The sequence below is a fragment of the Ornithorhynchus anatinus genome, chromosome 10 (assembly GCF_004115215.2).
Source record: "Ornithorhynchus anatinus isolate Pmale09 chromosome 10, mOrnAna1.pri.v4, whole genome shotgun sequence".
Taxonomy (NCBI): domain Eukaryota; kingdom Metazoa; phylum Chordata; class Mammalia; order Monotremata; family Ornithorhynchidae; genus Ornithorhynchus; species Ornithorhynchus anatinus.
The window spans coordinates 8,789,082-8,811,263 of NC_041737.1; the positions used below are offsets into that span (position 1 = coordinate 8,789,082).

The window sequence follows — 22,182 nt, forward strand, 5'->3', positions numbered from 1 at the left end:
ACGCTCTGCCTCTACCCTGCCCGCCGCGCGCCACAGCCGCCGCCCCCGCCCCCCGCCCGCCCGCCCGCGCATTCATGCATGCATGCATTCCTGCATTCCTGCATTCCTGCATGCATGCATTCCTTCCTTCCTTCATGCATGCATGCATTCCTTCTTTCTTTCTCTTTCTCTTTCTCTCTTTCTTTCTCTTTCTGTCGCTCTCTTTCTTTCTATCTCTTTCTTTCTCTTTCTCTCTTTCTCTCTCTCTCTCTTTTTCTATCTCTTTCTTTCTATCTCTTCCTCTCTTTTTCTCTTTCTCTCTCCCTTTCTTTCTTTCTCTCTCTCTTTCTCTGTCTCCCTCTCTCTCTCTCTCCTTTCTCTCTCTCTCTCTCTCTCTTCCTTCCTTCCTTTCTTTCTTTCTTTCTTTCTTTCTTTCTTTCTTTCTTTCTTTCTTTTCTTCTTTCTTTCTTTCTTTCTTTCTTTCTTTCTTTCTTTCTTTCTTTCTTTCTTTCTCTCTCTCTTTCTTTCTCTCTCTCTTTCTTTCTCTCTCTCTTTCTCTTTCTTTTCTTTCTTTCTCTCTCTCTCTCTCTTTCTTTCTTTCTTTCTCACAGTCTCAATCCCCATTTTCCAGACGAGGTCACCGAGGCCCAGAGAAGTGAAGTGACTTGCCCAAGGTCACACAGCAGACAGGTGGCGGAGCTGGGACTGGAGAGGGTCCAGGGCAGAATGACGACAATCTACCTGAGGTACATTTGTAAATACGGAAAGAGAGAAATCGCTTACTTTGGTGGGTGGTGTGAGAGTTGCCGCTTAAAATGGAACGAGGTGAGGTGAAAGCGCTCGGCAGCTCTCTCCTCTCCGGCAGGGTCGACACCGACGCTCGTCGATCGATCGATCGATCGATCAGTGGTATTTGTAGAGGGTTTTCTGGGTGCGGAGCCCACCTGGGAGAGTGCAATAGAGGCGGTGGACACGATCCCCGCCGGCCATTCTGAGAAGTCCTGGGGTGGTGGTGAAGAGGCCGACGGCTGAGATGGACAACTGGTCCATCCTCGGTCCCCTCGACTCCTCCGGCTTGTTTACCGTCGTGGTGTGAGATCCTCGGTGCCCACCCGAGCGTCACCGATGACTAGAGGGCCTAAAACGGATTAGGTTTGCTAGGAAGATTTGAACGGGAAGATGTGATGTCGAGTTGCCGGACGAACGCTGACCAGCCTACGGGGAGAATCCCTACCCCGCTCCCGTTCCCCCGCCCAGCACCCTAACTATTATTCATTCAATCGTATTTATCGCGTGCTTACTGTGTGCAGAGCACTGTACCGAGCGCCTGTGGGAGTGCGATATAACAGTAAACAGACAGATTTTCTGCCCACAACGAGCTTACGGTCTGTCACACAATAGCTACTCGATGAATCTTTCGAATGATGGGGAGGAATCGCTCCTGCCTGAAATGTAAGGTTTTTGAAATAGCATGATTATTAATAATAATAATAATAACTCTAGAGTGCAAGCTTGTGGGCAGGGAATTGGTTGGCTAATTCTGCTATATCATAGTCTCCCAAGCTCTTAGTACACTGAACTGCACAAAGTAAGCACTCAATTAATATCATTGATTGATGGATTGATTGAACTGTGGAATTTCGCAAACATTTACTAAGCCCTGGACTAGATGGGGGATATCAGATGGGACGCAGTCCCTGTCCTATCTGGGGCTCAGAATCTAAGAGTGAGGGAGAACAGGCATCATAAAAATGACGGCTCTTGCTCAGCACTTACTACGAGTCGAGCCCTGTTCTACGTGCTGGGTTGAACACATGGGGTTCACGGCCTAAGTAGGGAGTGGGGTTTCATCCCCATCTTTTACAGATGAGGAAACCGAGGCAGGGAGAGGCGAGGTGACTCGTCCAAGGTCTCACAACCAGACCGGGGCCGAAACTAGAACTCGGCTCCTCCGGCTCCTAGGCCCGTGTTCTTGCCGCTAGGCCACGCTGCTGTCTTAACCCCATTTTACGGATGAGGAAACGGAGGTACCGAGAAGCGAAATGGGTTGCCTTCCCTCCCCCCACTTACCCCTTGCTCTTCCCCCAGGGCAGGCTGCTTCAAAAAGGAGCAGGGAAATAGAGACGGATTTATTGGTATTAAAGCCCCCATCTTGGTGTGGCCAGGGGTTTTTTGAGATAAAAACAGATCTGGTTTGGAGAGAGGAGAGGAGGGGACATCCACCCCCTCCTCTCTCTCCTCAAATACGGTTTTTCACATCCTGCCATTCATTGCAGAACTGAAAGAAGTTTCTCCATTCCCTGCCACCCTCTGCAGCGCTTTGCATTTTTTTTTTTATGGTGTTTGTTAAGCACTTACTCTGGGTCAAGCTCTGTTCTAAGCACTGGGATAGATACACGTTTATCAGGTTGGGCCGGTCCCTGTCACACCCAGGCTAAGCCCCTCTTTTCCTCAGCTTCCCACCCATCCGTCGCCCCAACTCCTTCGCTTAGCTCTACCCACCCCACCCCTCAGCACTTCTGGATATATGTACATATCTATAAATCTATTTATTGATATTAATGCCTGTTTACTTGTTTCGATGTGTACACAGCTGTAATTCTATTTATTTATATTGATGCCTGTTTACTTGTTTTGATGTCTGTCTCCTTCTAGACTGCCACTGTGGGCAGGGATTGTCTCTCTTTATTGCTGAGTTGTACTTTCCAAGCACCTAGTACAGTGCTCTGCACACAGTAAGCGCTCAATAAATAAAACTGAATGAATGAATGAACCCAGGGGCTCACGGTCCAAGTAGGAGAGAGTAGGAATTAATTCCCCACTTTTACAGTTGAGAAAACTGAGGCCCAGGGAAGCTAAGCAACATGCCCAAGCTCACACAGCAACCGATTGGCAGAGCCGGAATTAGAATCCAGGTCCTCTGACTCCCGGGCCTTTGCTCTTTCCACCAGGCCATGTTGCTTCTCACGCATATCCACACCTTACCCAGGGCGTCATCAAAGCCGGGCAAAACGGGCCCTGGAGGTGACGTCTCTTCGTAGTGGAAAGAGCCCGGGCCCGAGAGTCAGAAGGTCGTGGGTTCTAACCCTGGCTCTGACACTTGTCTGCTGTGTGACCTTGGGCCAGTCACTTCGCTTCTCTGGGCCTCCAATACCCCATCTGTAAAATGGGGACTGAGACTACGAGACCCAGGTAGGATAGGGACTGTGTCCAACCCAGATGGCTTGCATCCACCCCAGCGCTTAGTACAGGGCCTGGCACACGGTAAGCGCTTAACAAGTACCGTGATTATTATCATTCCAGCCCCGAAAATCCAGGACACGAGGGGAAGAAGCGCCCAGTCAAATCCTGAAAAGTGGGTTGATCCCGGTTTTACATTAGGCCGGTGGTAATCCTCCCTCAAGAGCCAAACGAATCCCTTTCCGTGGGGCAGCCAAGCGTCTGGAGAAAACCCAGCAGCAAATAAGGCACAACATCCGGGAGATAGCCCCGTGCGTCTTTATTCAGAGTTTTAACACGTCTTGGTCAGTACCATAGCATACATTGTTCCCCTGTGCATTAAGCACGATCAGTGCAAAAATTATTTTCCATGCTATTGCTTTTCAGAAGCAGTAAGAAAATAGCCATTTATTTTTTAAAGTGCCAGAAATGCAAAAAAAAGGTAAGAAAACTTCACGAAAGAGCGATGAAGCAGTTACGGAGAAAACACGATGAATAGAGGTTTCGGGGACTGTCCGACGTTCTCCGATGGCTCTGTCCAGTCTCGATTTTCCTAGCGTGTTAGATGTGACCTACTTCTTTGGTGAACTTCCCTACGCGCTACTCAGCCAGAATGCGCAAACTTCACCTCTTCTCCAACTTGGAGAAATGGGTAAAAAGATCTCCAAGTTCAGACTGTGAATGAAATCCTTCCCTTCGGATTTTTTGCTATCCATCAACAGTATTTACACTCACGACGAGGCACGCTGTGGCTGGGACTCTAGATTTTCATTCATTAATTCGATCGTATTTACTGAGCGCTTACTGTGTGCAAAGCACTGTACTAAGCGCTTGGGAAAGTGCAGTTTAACCAAAAAAAAAAACCAGACACATTCCCTGCCCACAACGAGCTTTCATTGGGTTATCCAAACCTCTTTGAATCCGAAGGTCAACTATTTATATTTTGCGCACTTACTCTGTGCTGAGAACTTTTTTTTTTTAATGGTCTGTTTAGCGCTTAGTTTGTTCCAGGCATTGTTCTAAGCTCTGAGGTATTTATAAGCGGATCGGATTGGACACGGCCTCCGTCCCACCTAGGGCTCACGGCCTTCATCCCCATTTTGTAGATGAGGTAACTGAGGCGCAGAGAAGCAAAGTGACTTGCCCAAGTGGCGGAGGCGGGATTAGAACCCAGGTCTTTTTGACTCCCACTATCCATTAGGCCACACTACTTCCAGGGTCCCTGACCTCAAGGAGTTTACAATCTAGATCATTTGTCTTTCAGGGTGATTCCAAGCGGAATAAAAGAAAATAGGCAGGGAAGGCCCGGGACTTAACTAGGAACGAGAGACCCCCAAGTTCACCTCACTGGATCCATTTAGCCACGGTCCACCTAACCCAGCTGAGAAGCCCCACGGGGGTGGAGCCCCAGCTTCTCGCAGAAGACGTTCAGAATTTTTAAAGCCTTAACAGCGCGTGACAGTGCAGCTCTTGGAGAATTTCATTTTTTCGTAAATCGCCTGCGGAGGAGGAAGGAAAATTGATTTTACTTTTTCAGAAAACTAAGTCCGAGCAGATGAACGGAAGAGAATCCCATTTCCCAGAGCGGACACTTGGGTGACGGGGAAGGAGTGAGCCCGTTGTTGGGTGGGTTGTCTCTCCGTTGCCGAACTGTATTTTCCAAGTGGTCAGTCCAGTGCTCTGCACGCAGTGAGCACTCACTAAATACGATCGAATGAATGAACGAGTGGCCCTAAATAAGTCTGAAATATCTGGCTCTCTCCCGAGTAGGAGAAGACCAGACAGGAAGCCAGGAAAGTACCTCTTGGCCCTGGTTTACTTACATCTTTCACCAGATGGGGCGGATCCTGGTGGTATATTCCTCCGGGCTGGCGGCACTCATCACCGTGGTGTAGATCGTGTAGCTGCAAAGGAGGACAAGAAGGCGCAAAATATAATAGTATGAGGAGGCCTTCTCCGACCGAGCCCCTTTTTCCTCCTCCTCAATGCCCCGACTCCCTCCCTCTTCTCTACCCCCCTTCCCGCCCCACAGCACTTGTGCCTCTCTCTCTCTCTCTCTATTATTCTATTTTATTAATGCTGTGTATATATATCTATAATTCCGTTTATTTATATTAATGCTATTGATGCCTACTTGTTTTGTTTCACTGTCTGTCTCCCCCCTTCTAGACTGGAAGCCTGTTGTCGGGCAGGGGATTGTCTCTAATAATAATAACGTTGGTATTTGTTAAGCGCTTACTGTGTGCCGAGCACTGTTCTTAGCGCCGGGGTAGATACAGGGTCATCAGACTGTCCCTTGTGAGGCTCACCGTCTTCATCCCCGTTTTCCGGATGAAGTAACTGAGGCACCGAGAAGTGAAGTGACTCGCCCACAGTCACACAGCCGACAAGCGGCAGAGCAGGGCTTCGAACCCATGACCTCTGACTCCCAAGCCAGGGCTCTTTCCACTGAGCCACACTGCTTCTCTATTCGTTGCCGAATTGTACTTTCCAAGCGCCGAGTACAGTGCTCTGCACACAGTAAACCCTCGATAAACATGGCTGAATGAATGAACTCGTCTAGACCGTAAGCTCGTTGCGGGCAGGGAACGTATCTGCTTACTGTTCTGTCGTACTCTCCCAAGCGCCTAGTGCAGAGCTTTGCACACAGTAAACGCTCCGGAAATACGATTGAATGAATAAATGAATACAAACTAGGGACTGATCAATTGACGAGGGAGAAGGAAATTAAACAAAGAAGGCCCCGACCCCCGTCGGCTCCTTGTGAGCGCACCCCAGATGAGACGCGAACCCACAATCCACATTTTCATTCAGGATGGCGCTTACTTGTTCATTACCGGGACCACTGACAACACCTGTGTGAAAGAAGGGAGAGATCAGGTTAGCCAAGCAGATTAAAAGCCATCCGCTCACATGGCTGGCACATAGTAAGCGCTTACTATATAATACTATATAATAAGCGCTTACTATATACTATATAAATACCATAATCATTATGGCTGGGGTGATGTGGGTGATGTGGACGGCAGCAAGCTCAGGACGTGTGATCTCCCGTGGAAGGGCCAGGAAATTTTAGGACAAAAAGCCCCACCCTGCCCCGTAATCCGCCTCTCTCATTTCACTCTAGTTTCCAGTCCTCTCCCAGTCTCGGCTACGGGTCATTCCTAGCCTGGCCGGTGGCTGGCGAGCGGCGGGCCGTCGGCTACGGGTCAAAACTCCCCCGTGCCGGGCAACGGCGGCACGGGAGTCGAGGGCGGAGACTGGAGTTGACCGCGCGGAAGGCGACCACGGTAAACCGCTTCGGGATTTTTATCAAGAAAACTCTCCGGATCCGCTACCGGAACGATCGCAGACGGAGGGCGGGGCCTTCCGGGAAGAGACGCGTCCGCGGTGTCGCTATGGGTCGGAAAGGACTCGACGGCATAAGACGGGACGACATTCCTGGCAGCTGTCCGCCCGGTGGCAACCGGCGAAGGAATCAGAGCCGATATCACAAGATGAAAAGGGAGATACCTGAAAGAGGGTGTTCAAACTGATGTGCTCCTGACCGGTCGCGTTGAGCGCCTTGATGGCCGGAGTCCTGTGGCGAAAATGGCCGTTAAATTAGACGGGAAGTCACTTCCCGGTCCCCGGACACCGAGCCGAACCAGCACCAGGCCTGAACCGAGGCTGCGCGGGGGAGAGAGGGACCCTCCCGTTGCCGTCTCCCACCCGGGAACAAAGTTCCCTTTAGCACCGAGGGGCATGCGGAGTTGGAAAAATATCTGCCGCAGATTTGACGTAAGGCCCCCGCTGAGCCTGGGTTCGGGGTAGGGTCTCCCCTCGTCCGAGGCTAAGGAATTCCACCTCCGCCGACTCCTTTCTTTGCCCCCGCGACCCAAGGCACGGAGGGTCGCCTTGCAGTCCAGGGGAACCCCTCCTTGTCCCCCTGCTTCCCGCTGAGGGATACGGGAAGGAGTTTCAGGGGAGCAAAGGAATAAAGGAACAGAGAGAGACTAGCCCGGCTCCGACATGCCCGGTTACCTGCGGTCATCGGAGCGCGGAGGAGGCTTCCAGTGATCGTAGTTGGTCTCGACCCTGTACCACCTACGTGCCAGGGCACAAAAGATGACATATGAGACTCGGATGGGGGGAAGGAGGTGTGTGAGAAAGAGAGGGAGAGGGGAGGCGGAGCTAACCTCTGTTATTTGGGCTCATTCGGAAGAGGAGATACCCAGGTGGCATGTTCGGGGATGATAATAATAAAAATAGTAATAGAAAAATAATTCCAATTTTTATTAAGCACTTACTGTGTACCGAGTAATCAGAATAGTAATAATTATGATATCTGTTAAGCCCTTTCTACGTGCCAGGCACCATTCTAAGCGCTGGGGTAGATACAAGGTGATCAGGTCGTCCCACCTGGGGCTCACAGTCTTCATCCCCGTTTGACAGACGAGGGAACCGAGGCCCAGAGAAGTGAAGTGGCTTGTCCAAAGTCACGGAGCAGACAGGCGGCAGAGCCGGGATTGGAACCCACGACCTCTGACTCCCAAGCCAGGGCTCTTGCCACTGAGCCACTCTGCTTCTCTATTAAGGGCTGGAGTAAGTACCAGATAATCAGGTGGACACAGTCCCTGTCCCACCTGGGGCTCACAGTCTATAGGAGGGGAGGAAGAACAGGTATATACGTGTGACTTTGGGCGAGTCACTCCACTTCTCTGTGCCTCAGTGACCTCATCTGGAAAATGGGGATGAGGACTGTGAGCCCCACGTGGGACAACCTGATCACCTTGCATCTCCCCCGGCGCTTAGAACAGCGCTTGGCACATAGTAAACGCTTAACAAATGCCATCGTTATTATTACATATAATCCCCGTTTTACAGAGGAGGAAACAGAGGCACAGAATAGTTGGATGACCTGCCCACGGTCACACAGCAGGCAAGAGACAGAGCTGGCATTATAACCCAGGTCTCCTGTCTCCCGGGCCTGTTCCCTTTCCACTAGGCCACGCTGCCCCTCCAAAAACTTCTCGCACCCCAGATAATAATAATTAATAACGACGGTATTTGTTAAGCACTGACTGTGTGCCAGGCACCGTACTGAGCGCCGGGGTGGATACAAACTAATGGGGTTGGACACAGTCCCCGCCCCAGGTGAGGCTCAACGTCTCCATCCCCGTTTTCCAGAGAAGCCAAGTGACCGGCCCCGGGTCACACAGCGGGCGAAGCGGGGATTAGAACCCACGGCCTGGGAGGAGGGCTCCATCCACTCCGCCACGCCGCCCCGATCCCTGGCTCGGGAACGGCTCGCCCGACGGCCGGAGCCCATTTCCACTTACTCTCCGTTTAAGGGGTCGAGAGGCCAGATGTCCGCCGGGCCACCTCTGTTCCTAGTGATGACCACGCCCTCCTTGGGAGCCACCCCTCCGACGATGTAGTAGGTGTCGGCGATGATGGGGGTCTTGGCCAGCATGAGCACGGCCGCTTCGAAGTCCTTCGCTTCGCTCAGGGTCTAGCCGCAAAGACAAGCACGGGGGCGTCACTCGGCGCCGCCGCGGGGAGGGTGGACCGCTCGACCGCGAGCCCGTCGCGGGGCGGGGCACGTGTCCGTCGGGATTCGGAGAGCGCTCACCGTGTGAGCAGCGCTGTCCTGAGCGCTTGGGAGAGTGGCGTGGCTCAGTGGAAAGAGCCCGGGGTTGGGAGACGGAGGACGTGGGTTCTAATCCCGGCTCCGCCACCTGTCTGCTGGGCGACCTCGGACGAGCCGCTTCGTTTCTCTGGGCCTCGGTTACCTCAGCTGTAAAATGGGGATTACGGCTGTGAGCCCCGTGTGGGTCGACCCGCTTACTCTGTATCTACCCCAGCGCTTGGAACAGTGCTTGGCGCAGAGTAAGAGCTTAACAGATAGCATTATTATTTACGCTGTAACAACGTAACGCAGTGTCTGCTACCTCTGTTGTATTGTACTCTCCCAGGTGCTTACTACAGTGCTCTGCACATAGCAAGCGCTCAGTAAATACCACTGATTCACTGACGGATCCCAAAGTTTCCTTGGCTGCCTCAAGGCGGAACCAAGCGGGAGAGGGATTTTAAAACATGCCAAAATATCCTCCCGTCGGCCACCACAATCGATCCCCGAGTTCCGGTGGTGACCGTTCCGTGAGTTTCTCTTTTTTTTGAGGGTATTTGCTAAGCGCTTACTACGTGTTAAACACTATTCCAAGCAGCGGGGTAGATACAAGCTAATCGGGGGGGGAGGGGGGGATACAGTCCTTGTCTCACAGGGGGCTCACAGTCTTCATCCCATTTGACACACGAGGGAACTGAGGGACACAGAAGTGAAGTGCCCCAAGTCACACAGCAGAGAAGCGGCAGAGCCGGGATCAGAACCCAGGTCCTTCTGACTCCCAGGCCCGGGCTCGATCCGCTAGGCCACGTTGCTTCCCCACCGAGTGCCGTGGTCACGGTTCAGTGAGTTTCTCCTTGGCTGGGACAGAGGCGCCAACTGGCCCGAAGGCTTATCGGTAAGAAGGCCTCGGCCACCCTTCTTCCTCTCCCAACAGGATCATGGCGTCCGTTGTAGTGTACTCTCCCAAGCGCTTAGTACAGTGCTCTGCACACAGTAAGCGCTCGACAAATCCGACTCATTGGACAAGGGGGGGGGGACAAAAACAGCCAACCCAGACTCTTCTCCAGGTGCCTGGGATCCACCAGGCTCGAGCTCCAGACCTGCAGATTCGATGACCCAGTGACAAACACACTTACGTTCCTGATAAGCCAGCTGACCGGAGAATTCCTCTGCAGGAGAGCAGCGATCGCGTTTTCCCACCACCATCCTTTATCTACAAAGTCGGGAGAGGGAAAGGAGCATTAGCCAGAAAGGAAAACTCCCGGGGCCGTCCCCCCGGACAGAACTGCAGTCCTGACGCTTTCTCCTGCTCAAAAGGTGAAAAACACGGAACGCCTTCCCTCCTCAAATCCCACACACAATCCCCCTCTCCCGCTTCAAAGCCTTATCGAAAGCCCATCTCCTCCAAGAGGCCTTCCCCGACTAAGCCCTCATTTCCTCTTTTCCCCCTCCTTTCTGCGTCCCCGACTTGTTCCCTTTATTCATCCCCCCCCTCCCAGCCCCACCCCACTTACGCCCATATCTGTACGTTATTTATTTAGATGAATGTCCGTCTCCCCCCTCAAGACTGTAAACTTGTTGTGGGCAGGGAAAGTGTCTGTTTATTGTTGTACTGGACTCTCCCGAGCGCTCAGTACAGTGCTCTGCACACAGTGAGCGCTCGGTAAATACGAGAGAAAGAATGAATTCTCTTCTCCAATCATCATCAGCTAAGAGCCCGTCTGCTTGTTGGGTAATTTCCCCACTTCCCCATTATTTCCATTGGGCAAGAAAAAACACCCGATCGCCGGGAGCGATTTGTCATTTCCCCGCACTACGGCGATTTCAGTTAAAACAGACAGCTCAGCAGGGAAAAAACACTGTTTTACTCCCCGTCATTTCTAATTCTATAAATTCTGCTCTACTCTTCCTAACACCTGTCGGAGACAGATTAAAATGGGCCACGACGTCGGGCCAGAATCCGGTGATTTATTCTGAATCTACTCTTGGTAATTTTTTTATGGTATTTGTTTTCTGTGCGCTAAGCACTGGGGGAGATAGAAATTAATCAGGTCGGATAGCGTTAGGCCCACATGGGCCTCACAGTCTAAGTCTGTCTGTCTCCCCTGCTATAAACAGTTCGTGCTCAGGGAACCGCCATCAATTCTGTCGCCTTTAGTGTAGTGTATTGCGTTAAACCAGCGCACGAGCCTGGAAGTCAGAAGGACCTGGGTTCTAATCCAGCCCCGCCACTCTTCTGCTGTGTGACCTTGAGCAAGTCACTTCACTTCTCCGGGCCTCAGGTCCCTCGTCTGTAAAATGGGGATCCGATACCTCTTCCCCCCTCCTCCTTATTCATTCAATCCTATTTATTGAGCGCTCACTATGTGAAGAGCACTGTACTAAGCGCTTGGAAAGTGCAGATAGAGACAATCCCTGCCCAACAAGGGGCTCGCTTAGACTGTAAGCCCTGTGTGGGCCAGGGACTGTGCCCGGTCTGATTATCTTCTATCTTCCCTAGTGCTTAGCACATAGTAAGCGCTTAAATACCGCAAATGTCATTATTCTTACTGATGTAACTAATGATAATAATAATGATGGTATTCGTTAAGCGCTTACTATGTGCCAGGCATTATCCTCAGCGGTCAGTGATATTATAACATCATAGCTACTATTTCTACGACTCCAACGATCACCCTGAAATTTTCTCACAGCGCCAGGGGCAGTGAGCGGGTAGTCACACCCTGACAGTGTTTATAAATCTCAACTCCAAACCAAAGATCAGGAAACCAGGCTCAGTCCTGGTTTATTATACAATAATAATAATGTTGGTATTTGTTAAGCGCTTACTATGTGCAGAGCACTGTTCTAAGCGCTGGGGTAGATACAGCGTCAGCAAGTTGTCCCACGGGAGGCTCACAGTCTTAATCCCCATTTTACAGAGGAGGTCACTGAGGCACAGAGAAGTGACTTCTGCCACAGTCCCACAGCTGACAAGTGGCAGAGCCGGGATTCGAACTCATGATCTCTGACTCCCAAGGCCGGGTTCTTTCAACTGAGCCACGCTGCTTCTTCACCGTGAAGATTTTCACAATCAAACAGGGTCAACCTAGTGGAATCCCAGGTCTTAAGATCCTTGAAGTTCGTTCGTTTACCTCGTTCGTCGGCGGAAACCGTAAACCTGTACGGACTCTGCCCGGTCCACAGACCCACGTAGCCCACGAACGTAGTCCCGGTGTACGCAACCTGGAATCCAAAGAGGAGTGCTTCGATCACAGTCATATCACGCCCACGTACATTTTACGGCGTCCTTCTCGATCTCAATCCTCGTTTAACGTGAGCTTCCTCCCAGTGGGGATACGCACTCAGAACTGTCCGTTTTTAATTCTGTAGGCTTACGATTCTGTAGATTTTGTGGGTTTACAAGACGATGCTAACTAGCCCCGCTTGCGAGTCTGCGTTTCAGAGACTAGAAAGTCAAAAGGGGACGCGGGACTAGAAAGAGGATGTCACAGTTTGAGGCGCCAAGAGTTCTGCCTTTTCTTCCTTAAGCACTCCGAGACCCCAGCCTCGCACCGCTTGTGAAAATTTCCTCACGCTCTACTACTTCCTTTTTCCGCAACTGATGTTTATGTCTGGCTTCCCCTGTAGACTCGAAGTTCCTTGCGGGCAGAGAACACGCTTACTGTACTCCCCCAAGTGTTTAGTACAGTGCCCTGGACGTAGTAGGTGCTCGATAAGTACGAGCGATATTAAAATAGACTAGAGGTACGGACATGAGTGCTGTGGAGGTGAGGATGGGGGAATAAGGGGTAAAGTAAGGGGGACACAGAAGGGAGAGGGAGGAGGGGAAAGGAGGGCTTAGTCAGGGAAGGCCTCTTGGAGGAGATGGGCCTTCGATAAGGCTTCGAAGGTGAGGAGAGGGATCGTCCATCAGCTGCGGAGGGATCGGGGGGGGGGCATTCCAGGTCAGAGGTAGGACGGGGTCGACGGGGAGACGAGACTGACGGACGGTGAGTAGGTTGGCGTTAGCGGAGCGAAGTGGGCGGGCCGGGCTGTGGTAGGAGGACAGCGTTCATTCATTCATTCAACGGTATTTGTCGAGCGCTTACTATGTGCACAGCACTGTACTGAGCGCTTGGAACGGACAGGTCGGCAACAGATAGAGACGGTCCCCGCCGTCTGACGGGCTCCCGGTCTGATCGGGGGAGACGGACGGACGAGAACGACGGCGATAAATAGAGTCGGGGGGGAAGAACAGCTCGTAAAAACAACGGCGACTAAATGAGGGGGCCGGGGGAAGGCGATCGAGCGCTTTAAAGCGGAGGGTGAGGAGTCTCCGTTTGACGCGGAGGTGGATGGGCAACCCCTGGAGGTTCCTGAGGAGGGGGGAGACGGGGACTGAATGGCTTTTGAGAAGACGAGGCGGGCAGAAGAGTGAAGTAAGGCCTGGAGCGGGGAGAGACAGGAGGCAGGGAGGTCAGCAAGGGGGTTGACGCGATATTCAGGGCGCCCTTATTTGGGGGTTTTCAGCTCTCCCCTGAGGTGTTTTAGACAGATGGACCGAGGCGGGGGGCAGGGCAGGGAGCGGGTTCCGCTTGCTGGAGGAAATCGGTAATCTGAACCTCCTAGACTGGACAGGCTAAAGGGTTGACCCTGTCAGCCGAGAAGCAGGGTGGTCCAGTGGAAAGATCCCAGGCCTAGGGCTGGGTTCTAATTCTGGCTCCTCCATCTGTCTGCCCGGGGGACCCGGGGCAAGTCGCTGCACTTCTCTGTAACTCGGTTCCCTGATCTGTAAAATGGGGGATTAATAATGTTGGTATTTGTTAAGCGCCTACCATGTGCCGAGCACTGTTCTAAGCGCTGGGGTAGACACAGGGGCATCAGGCCGTCCCACGTGGGGCTCGCCGCGGTCTTCATCCCCATTTGACAGATGAGGGAACTGAGGCCCAGAGAAGTGAAGTGACTCGCCCACAGTCCCACAGCTGACAAGTGGCAGAGCTGGGATTCGAACTCATGACCCCTGACTCCCAAGCCCGGGCTCTTTCCACTGAGCCGCGCTGCTTCTCCGGTGTCCAGTGCTCGCTGTGGGCAGGGAACGTGTCTGTCGGTGGTATTGTATTCTCCCATCGGCTCAGTCCGGTTGCTGAAAAGCAGCTTGGCTCAGGGGAAAGAACCCGGACCTGGGAGTCAGAGGTGGCGGGTTCTAATCCCGGCTCCGCCGCGTGTCGGCTCTGTGACCTCGGGCGAGTCACTTCACTTCTCTGCGCCTCAGTGACCTCATCTGGGAAATGGGGATTCAAGACCGTGAACCGCACGGGGGACAACCCGATCACCTGGTATCGACCCCAGGGCTTAGACCAGCGCCTGGCACATAGCAAGCGCTTAAATATCATTTGGAAAAAATATCTCAGGGAAGGGGAGAGGCTTTAGAGAGCCTCGTTGGAGCTTGAACCCCCCACCTCACGCTAACCATCCTACAGCCGGGTCCGAACCGTTCCACGTACAGGGCCCGGGTGACTTCCTCGCCTGTCCCCTCACGGCTCCGCCTCAGGAGATGTCCCTCCGTAACCGCCCTCCGACTTGTGGGGGGCTTTGTGTCCCCTCGCGGCCCGCCCCCAGGCAACTGCCCCGCGTCCGTCCCGTCCCAGAGCGGGCCGCCGCGCTCCCCTCTCGGACGCAGCCTGGAGTCCGGCCCGCCGCGTCCCCCCGAACCCGTACCTTGCCGGCCCTCGTGAACTGCACGTCGATAACGATCTTGCGCAAAATGTCTCCGAAGGCGTAGTCCAAATTCCGGCCGTGGAAAATGTGGCCTTTGGAATCCTGGGTGAGGATGCTGGTGCAGAAGCTGGGAGGATGCAAAGATGAGGTGGGCAGAAAAAGGACAATCCAAAGAGTTCATTCGGGGCTTACTGTGCGCAAGAGCCCTGTATTCCTTCATTCAATCGTATTTATTGAGCGCTTACTGTGACTAAGCGCTTGGAATGGACAATTGGGCAACAGACAGAGACCACCCCCGCCCAACGACGGGCTCCCGGTCATGGGTTCGAACCCCGGCTCTACCACTTGTCAGCTGTGTGACTTTGGGCGAGTCACTTAACTTCTCGGTGCCTCAGTGACCTCATCTGTAAAACGGGGATGAAGACTGTGAGCCCCCCGTGGGACGACCCGATTCCCCTGTGTCTACCCCAGCGCTTAGAACGGTGCTCGGCACATAGTAAGCGCTTAACAGATACCAACGTTATCATTGAAAGGGGGAGCACATGGGAAAGTACGACAGAGACAGCCGATACGGGAAGAAGTCCAGCCCTGCGGTCTTACGAATTTATTAGAGCGATCCTCGTGGTAGTTAAGTGTGGACCAGGGGTCAAACACTGTACAAAGCACTGGGGAGAATCAACGTGGCTCAGTGGAAAGAGCACGGGGCTCGCAAGCCGAAGGGCGTGGGTTCTAATCCCGGCTCCGCCGCTTGTCTGCTGTGTGACTTTGGGCACTTCTCTGGGCCTGGGCGCCCTCATCCGTAAAATGGGGATGAAGACTGTGAGCCCCACGTGGAACAATCTGATTATCTCGTATCTCCCCCGATGCTTAGTACAGTGCTTGGCACATAGTGAGCGCTTAACAGATACCATTATTATTACTATTATTATACAAAATAATCAGGTCAGGTACTGTTCTTGTTCCACTAATGGGGCTTACAGTCCAAGTAAGAGAGAGAACAGTATGGAATCCCCATTTTGCAGACGAGGGAACTGAGGCACAGAGAAGTAAAGTGGCTTGCCCAAGGTCACACAGAATGTGAACGGCAATAAGGGTAGAGATAGACACACTGAAAGGCAGGGTGGCCTGGTGGGAAAAAAACACAGTAAGTGCTCAACAGATACGATTAAATAAAAGAATAAAATAAACATGAAATGGAGATAAAATATCCGAACGCTGAAATGAAATGGGCCGGCTCCAGCCGCGTCACTGACATCATCACCATTCATTCATTCATTCAACCGTATTCATTGAGCGCTTACTGTGTGCCGAGCACTGTACTAAGCGCTTGGAAAGCACAAATCGGCCACAGACAGAGACGATCCCTAGCCAACAACGGGCTCACGGTCTAGAAGGGGGGAGACACACATCAAAACAAGTAAACAGGCATCAATATAAACAGAATTATAGATACATACACATCATTAATAAAATAGAATAATAAATACGTACCTATATACGCAAGCGCTGTGGGGCGGGGAGGGAGGCGGAGCAGAGGGAGGGCGCGGGGGCGACGGGGAGGGGAGGAGGAGCGGAGGAAAAGGGGGGATGGGTCTGGGAAGGCCTCCTGGAGGAGGTGAGCTTTCAGTAGGGCTTTGAAGCCCATCGTCATCAACTGTATTTATTGGGTGCCTACTCTGTGCAGAGCACCTTACTACGGCGCTTGGGAGAGGACAGTACCACAGAATTGGCAGACAAGTTCCCTGCCCACCAGGAACTCACAGTCTGGAGGGAGAGACAGAGAAAGAGAAGAGGCACGGCACAGGGGAGACAGCCCGGGCCTGGAGGTCGGAAGGTTACGGGTTCTAATCCCGGCTCCGCCACCTGTCGGCTGTGGGACTTTGGGCAAGTCACTTCGCTTCTCTGAGCCCCAGTTCCCTCATCTGTCTAATGGGGATGAAGACTGGGAGCCCCACGTGGGACGGGGACCGTGCCCAACCCAGCGCTCGGCACATAGTGAGCGCTTAACAAATACCACAATCATCATTACCGTTACTATCGTTATTAATGATAGAAATAGAAAATAGAATATATGATTTAAAGATCTGTACGGAAAGGCGGGGGGAGGGGGGGTTGAGGGTGGGGCGGATTAAAAAAATGACCAAAGGTCACCGTTCCAAATGCGCAGACGATGGAGGGGAAAGGCTGGGGTGGATTAAAAATACGACCAAAGGTCACCGTTCCAAGTGCGCAGACGACGGAGAGGGGGGAGGGTGCTGGAGAGAAGAGGCCTTAAATCGGGGACGCCCTCTTAGACCTAGAAACCCTTAGAGGCATAAAGGGCAGGCGCTAAATCAGACAGCAAGTTTCCAAAGCGCAGGGCTAGGAAAAACATCATGTAGATCGCAAACCGGCTCTGCGGACGAGAAGAGCAGCCAAAACCGACAGATTCGGTCTGACCTGCTCTGGTCCCTACTTCCCGACTCACTTTACCTTTACAGAATAATGAGGATCTGCTAAGTCTTTCACCTGAACCAGAGCTCTTCAACGTGAACAAATACAACCTCCCGTCCCCGAAGCTCTATTCATCCTCTCGATTAAGAGCTTTGCCTCTGGAAGATGAGTCTTCCTCTTTGGAACCGAGGAAAACAACTTCTGAATTTTAAACCCTGGGGCCGAAAAAGAGGTGTGACCCATTACTGATGATAACTTAACATCCCCTTTAGCTGGGAAAGGCGCGGGGCACCGGGGTTAACCGTCGATACAGCCTTCAAAAGAACGGGTCCTCTCCGACAGACCTAGTAATGATAACGATGGCATCTGTTAAGCCCTGAAGTAGATACAGGGTTGAAAAGCGGCACGGCCTACTGGAAAGAGGCAGGGCCCGGGAATCGGAAGACCTAGTTCTAATCCCAGCTCCGCCGCTGGTCTGCTGTGTGACCTCGGGCAAGTCGCTTCTCTAGGCCTAAATCAGCCCCTTCTGTAAAGTGGGGATTTAGACTGGGATGCCCATATAGGACAGGGACAGCGTCCAATGCAATTATCTTATATCTACCTCCAGCGCTTAGAACGGTGGTCGGCACATAGTGAGCGCTTAATAAATACCCACGTTATTATTACTATTCCTACTCTATCTTAATCCCCCTCGACCCCTCAGCTGCCTTTGACACTGTCGACCACCCCCTTCTCCTCCACCCTTTATCCCACCTCGGCTTCACGGGCTCCGTCCTCTCCCGGTTCTCCTCTCATCTCTCCGGCCGGTCGTTCTCGGTCTCCTTCGCGGGCGCCTCCTCCCCCTCCCATCCTCTAACTGTTGGGGTTCCTCCAGGGTCAGTTCTCGGCCCTCTTCCGTTCTCCATCTACACTCGCTCCCTCGGTGAACTCATTCGTTCCCGCGTCCTCCCGCCGTCCCGGGACGCCCTCCCTCCTCCCCTCCGCCAAACTCACTCTCTTCCCCTCTTCAAAGCCCTCCTGAGAGCTCCCCTCCTCCAGGAGGCCTTCCCAGACTGACCCCTCCCTTTCCCTCTGCTCCTCCTCCCCTCCCCATTCCCCCTTCTCCCTCCCTCTGCTCTTCCCCCTTCCCCTCCCCACAGCACTCGGACATATTTGTATATATTATCACCCAGTTTATTTTGTTAATGATACGTTTATCTCTATGATTCCATCGAGCTCGATGATACTGACGTCAGACCGCCCGTCCCGTTTTGATTAGTTGTCCGTCACCCCTGTTTAGATTAGGAGCCCGTCGTCGGGCAGGGATTTTCTCTATCTGTTGCCGAACCGTACATTCCAAGCGCTTAGTACAGTGCTCTGCACGTAGTAAGCGCTCAATAAATACGACTGACTGAATATTATCAGCACTTGATATAGTGGCTGGCACACAGTGAGGGCTTAGCAAATGCCATTAAAAAGAGAAAAAACGTTATGAGATCAGACAGAGTCCAGGTGTCACAGAGGGTGCCCATATAACCGATGCTTTCCCCGTTGTACAGAGGAGCAAACTGAGGCCCAGAGATCTCCTGTTAAAGAAGAAGAACAATTATGGTACGCGATAAGCACTTACTACGTGCCAAGCACTGTTTTAAGCGCTGCGGTAGATACAGGGTAATCAGGTCGTCCCACGTGGGGCTCACACTTTTAATTCCCGTTTTACAGACGAGGTGACAAAAGTGAAGTGGCTCACCCCAGGTCCCACAGCAGACAAGCGGCGGAGCGGGATTAGAACTCCCGTCCTCTGACTCCCAAACCCGGGCTCTCTCCACGAAGAAGACACCTAAGAGTCAGCAGGGTGATGGTAAAAACCGTCTCTGGACCGTAGCGGAAAGGGCACGGGCCTGGGAGCCAGAGGATCTGGGTTCTAATCCCAGCTCTGTCGTCTGCTTGCTCGGTGGACCTTGGGCGAGTCACTTCACTTCTCCGTACCTCCGTTACCTCATCTTGTAAAATGAAAATTAAATCCTCTTCCCTCCCATTTAGAGTCCAACTGGGTGACTGTAAATTCACTGTGGTCAGGGAACGTGTCTGCCAATTCTGTTGTACTGGACTTTCCCAAGTGCTCAGCAGAGTGCTCTGCACACGGTAAGCGCTCAATAAATACGACTGAATGAATGATGTGCGCATAGGAAGTGCTCAGTAAGCTCTTGAATATCACCCCGATGATGAGCGGGAAGCAGAGTGGCCCAGTGGAAAGGGCACGAGGCCACGGGGCCTGGGAGTCGGAAGGCCCTGGGTTCTGATCCCGGCTCCGCCACTTGTCCGCCGGGTGACCCTGGGCGAGTCACTTGGCTTCTCTGGCCCTCAGTTCCCTCATCTGCAAAATGCGGAGCCCCTTGAGGGTCAGGGACTGTGTCATTCATTCATTCCGTCGTATTTATCGAGCACCCACTCTGTGCAAAGCACCGTACTAAGCGCTTCCGGACCAATTTGCCCGTATCCACCTCGGTGCTCAGTACGGAGCCGGGCGCACAGGAAGCGCTCAACAAATCCCACGGCCGTCGTCATTCCCGCCGGGGAGAAACTACGGCGCAGCGGCCAGAGAACGGGCCGGGGACTCGGAAGGTGGCGGGTTCCGACCCCGGCTCCGCCACTCGCCTTTTGCGGGACCCGGGGCAAATCACTCCAGCGGGCCTCAGTTCCCTCATCCGGGAGATGGGGGACGGAGGCCGTGCGCCCCAGGCGGGGCAGGGACCGTGCGCGATTTTCCCGTCTCCGCCCCGGCGCTCAGCGGAGAGCCCGGCCCCTAGTAAGGGCCTCACGGTTGCCGTGATCTTCTCCTCGCCGTCCCCCGGGGGAGCGGAGCGGAGGAGGGCGGTGGGCGAGGGAGGGCGCGGGCACTCACGCGCTGTACTCGTAGGCCAGGTTGAGGAGGATGCCGTCGCTGAGGCGGATCCCCAGGACCTCGCTCATGCCCCGGATCTCCCCGAGGAAGGGCTGGGGCAGGAATCCCTCCAGCTCGGTCACCACCAGGCCCAGGGTCACGTGCACCCATTTAGGAACTCGCTCCCTGAAAGGGAAAACCCCGGGGTGAGGGGCGGGGGGGCGGGGGGGGGGGGTCGGAGGGGGCCGCCCCGGCCGGGGTCCCGGGGACCGTCGCCCCACCGCCCCCGGCGCCCGGTGTCCCGGGGGAGGGACGACGGGCTGCCCCTGCCCCTGCCCCTGCCCCTGCCCCTGGCGGGGCCGGGCCGGGCATCGGAGACGTCCTGGCCCCCGGCCGGTCTGAGGACGACACCTCTCATCCCATGCCCCCGGTGCCCGCCTGCCTGCCCGCCCCAGCACCAACAATCAATCACTTTCTCTCTCTCTCCGCATCTCTCTCTTCCTCTTCCCCCCTCCGTCTCTGTCTCTTCCCCCTCTCTGTCTCTCTCTTTCTCCCCTCCTTCTCTCTCTCCCCCTCACTCCATCTCTCCTCCCTGCATCTCTGTCTCTCCACCTCTCTCTTCCTTTCTCCCCCTTTCTTTCTCTCTTCCCCTCTCTCCCCCTCCATCTCTGTCTCTTCCCCTCTGTCTCTCCATCTCCGTCTCTTCCTCCGTCTGTCTCTCCATCTCTCTCTTCCCATCTCTGTCTCTTCCCCTCTGTTTCTCTCTCTGTCTCTCCACCCGTTTCTTCCTCTGTCTGTCTCTCCACCTCTCTCTTCCCATCTCTGTCTCTCCATCTCTCCTTCTCCCCCCTTCTTTCTCTCTCCCTCTCTCTTCCCCCTCCATCTCTCCCTCTCTGACCCCTCCACCTCTCTCTTTTGTCCCCCCTTCTTCCTCTCGCCCCCTCCATCTCTGTCTCTCCATCTCTTTCTTCCTCTCTGTCTCTCCACCTCTGTCTCTCTCTCTGTCCCTCCATTTCTCTCTTCCCCTCCCTCCATCTCTCTCTTTCTCCCCCTTCTTTCTCCTTCCATCTCTTCCCCCCCCTCCGTCTCTCCATCTCTCTCTTCCTCCCCATCTCTCTGTCTCTTCCCCTCTCTCCTCCCCGATTAGACCGTGCGCCCGTCAAAGGGCAGGGACCGTCTCTCGCTGTTGCCGACTTGTCCATTCCAAGCGCTTAGTCCAGTGCTCTGCACATAGTGAGCGCTCAAGAAATACTATTGAATGAATGAATCTCTCTCCATCTATCTCCCTTCCCCGTCCCTCCTCCATCTCTGTCTCTCCCCCCCAAACCATCTCTTTCTTCCTCTCCCTCCGTCTCTCCATCTTTCTTCCTCTTTCTCTCCATCTCTGTCTCTCCATCTCTCTCTTCCTCTCTCTTTCTCTTTCCCCCCTTCTTTCTCTTTCCCTCTCTCTCCCCCCTCCATCTCTCTCTCTCTCTCTGTCTATCTCCCTTCCCCCATCCCTCCTCCATCTCTGTCTCTCCCCCCACCCACCATCTCTTTTTCTTCCTCTCCCTCCGTCTCTCCATCTTTCTTCCTCTTTCTCTCCATCTCTGTCTCTCCATTTCCCTCTTCCTCCCCATCTCTCTGTCTCTTCCCCTCTCCTCCCTCCATCTCTCTCTCTTTTTCCCCCCTCCCTCCCCCCTCCATCTCTGTCTCCCCATCTCTTTATCTCCCTCCCCCCACCCCCCCCAACCCCGCTCTCTTTCTTCCTCTCCCTCTTTCTCTCCGTCTCTGTCTCTCCATTTCCCTCTTCCTCTCCTCCCTCCATCTCTGTGTCTCCATCTCTCCCCTCCTCTCTCGCTCCATCTCGGCATCTCCCTCTTCCATCTCCGTCTCTTCCCCCTCGGCCTCCGGCGGCGCCAGCCCGGGCCCGAGGAAGCGGTGGGCCGTGGGTTCCAATCCCGCCGACCCTGGGCGCGTCGCTTGCCCGGGTGGGGGGGAGGGCGCTTAGCGCAGGGTGCTGGGCGCCGCGGAGGCGCTTAGCCAATAGCAGCACCGGCCTCACGTCCGTCCGTCCGTCCGTCCGTCCCCGGTCCCCGGTCCCTCCCCGGCGCGGGTCACCGGAAGACTTGTCGGAGGGCGGCTCGGAGGAAGTCGGGGTCGAAGGCCCTGAGCACGGGCAGCCAGCGCAGCTCCGGGGCGGCGTCCAGCTCCACGGAGAAGCGGGGCGGGACGGGATCCGGGCCCGGGCCCGGGAGGGCCGCCCGCAGCACCGGCGGCAGCAGCAGCAGCAGGAGCAGGAGCAGCGCCGGCCGCCCCATGGCCGCCCCACCACCGACTGACCGCCCCCGCGCCCAATCAGCGCTCGCCGATCCCGCCCGGGACCCGCCCCCCGGGC

At 54.1% G+C, this 22,182-nt stretch overlaps 1 protein-coding gene across 1 annotated transcript; it reads right to left on the bottom strand.

Moving 5' to 3' along the window:
• Window positions 1-4,681: 4,681 nt before the first annotated feature.
• NAAA (N-acylethanolamine acid amidase) lies at window positions 4,682-22,118 on the bottom strand. The gene is made up of 11 exons (XM_029073289.2): window positions 21,906-22,118; window positions 19,827-19,991; window positions 14,510-14,636; window positions 11,944-12,034; window positions 9,946-10,022; window positions 8,520-8,692; window positions 7,222-7,284; window positions 6,712-6,778; window positions 6,025-6,053; window positions 5,022-5,102; window positions 4,682-4,697 (listed from the first exon to the last, which is right to left on the bottom strand). The coding sequence occupies exons 1-10, from the start codon at window positions 22,103-22,105 to the stop codon at window positions 5,027-5,029; spliced, it is 1,068 nt and encodes a 355-aa protein (XP_028929122.1). The 5' UTR covers window positions 22,106-22,118; the 3' UTR covers window positions 4,682-4,697; window positions 5,022-5,026.
• Window positions 22,119-22,182: the final 64 nt, after the last annotated feature.

Bases quoted from the DNA above. Each gene is read 5' to 3' on its own strand.
- NAAA (XM_029073289.2), bottom strand. From the start codon at position 22,105: ATGGGGCGGCCGGCGCTGCTCCTGCTCCTGCTGCTGCTGCTGCCGCCG. The intron at 7,285-8,519 runs GTAAGTGGAAAT...CCTGGCACGTAG, and splicing joins CTCGACCCCTTAAACGGAGA to GTGGTACAGGGTCGAGACCA. The intron at 6,779-7,221 runs GTAACCGGGCAT...TTTTCGCCACAG, and splicing joins CCGCGCTCCGATGACCGCAG to GACTCCGGCCATCAAGGCGC.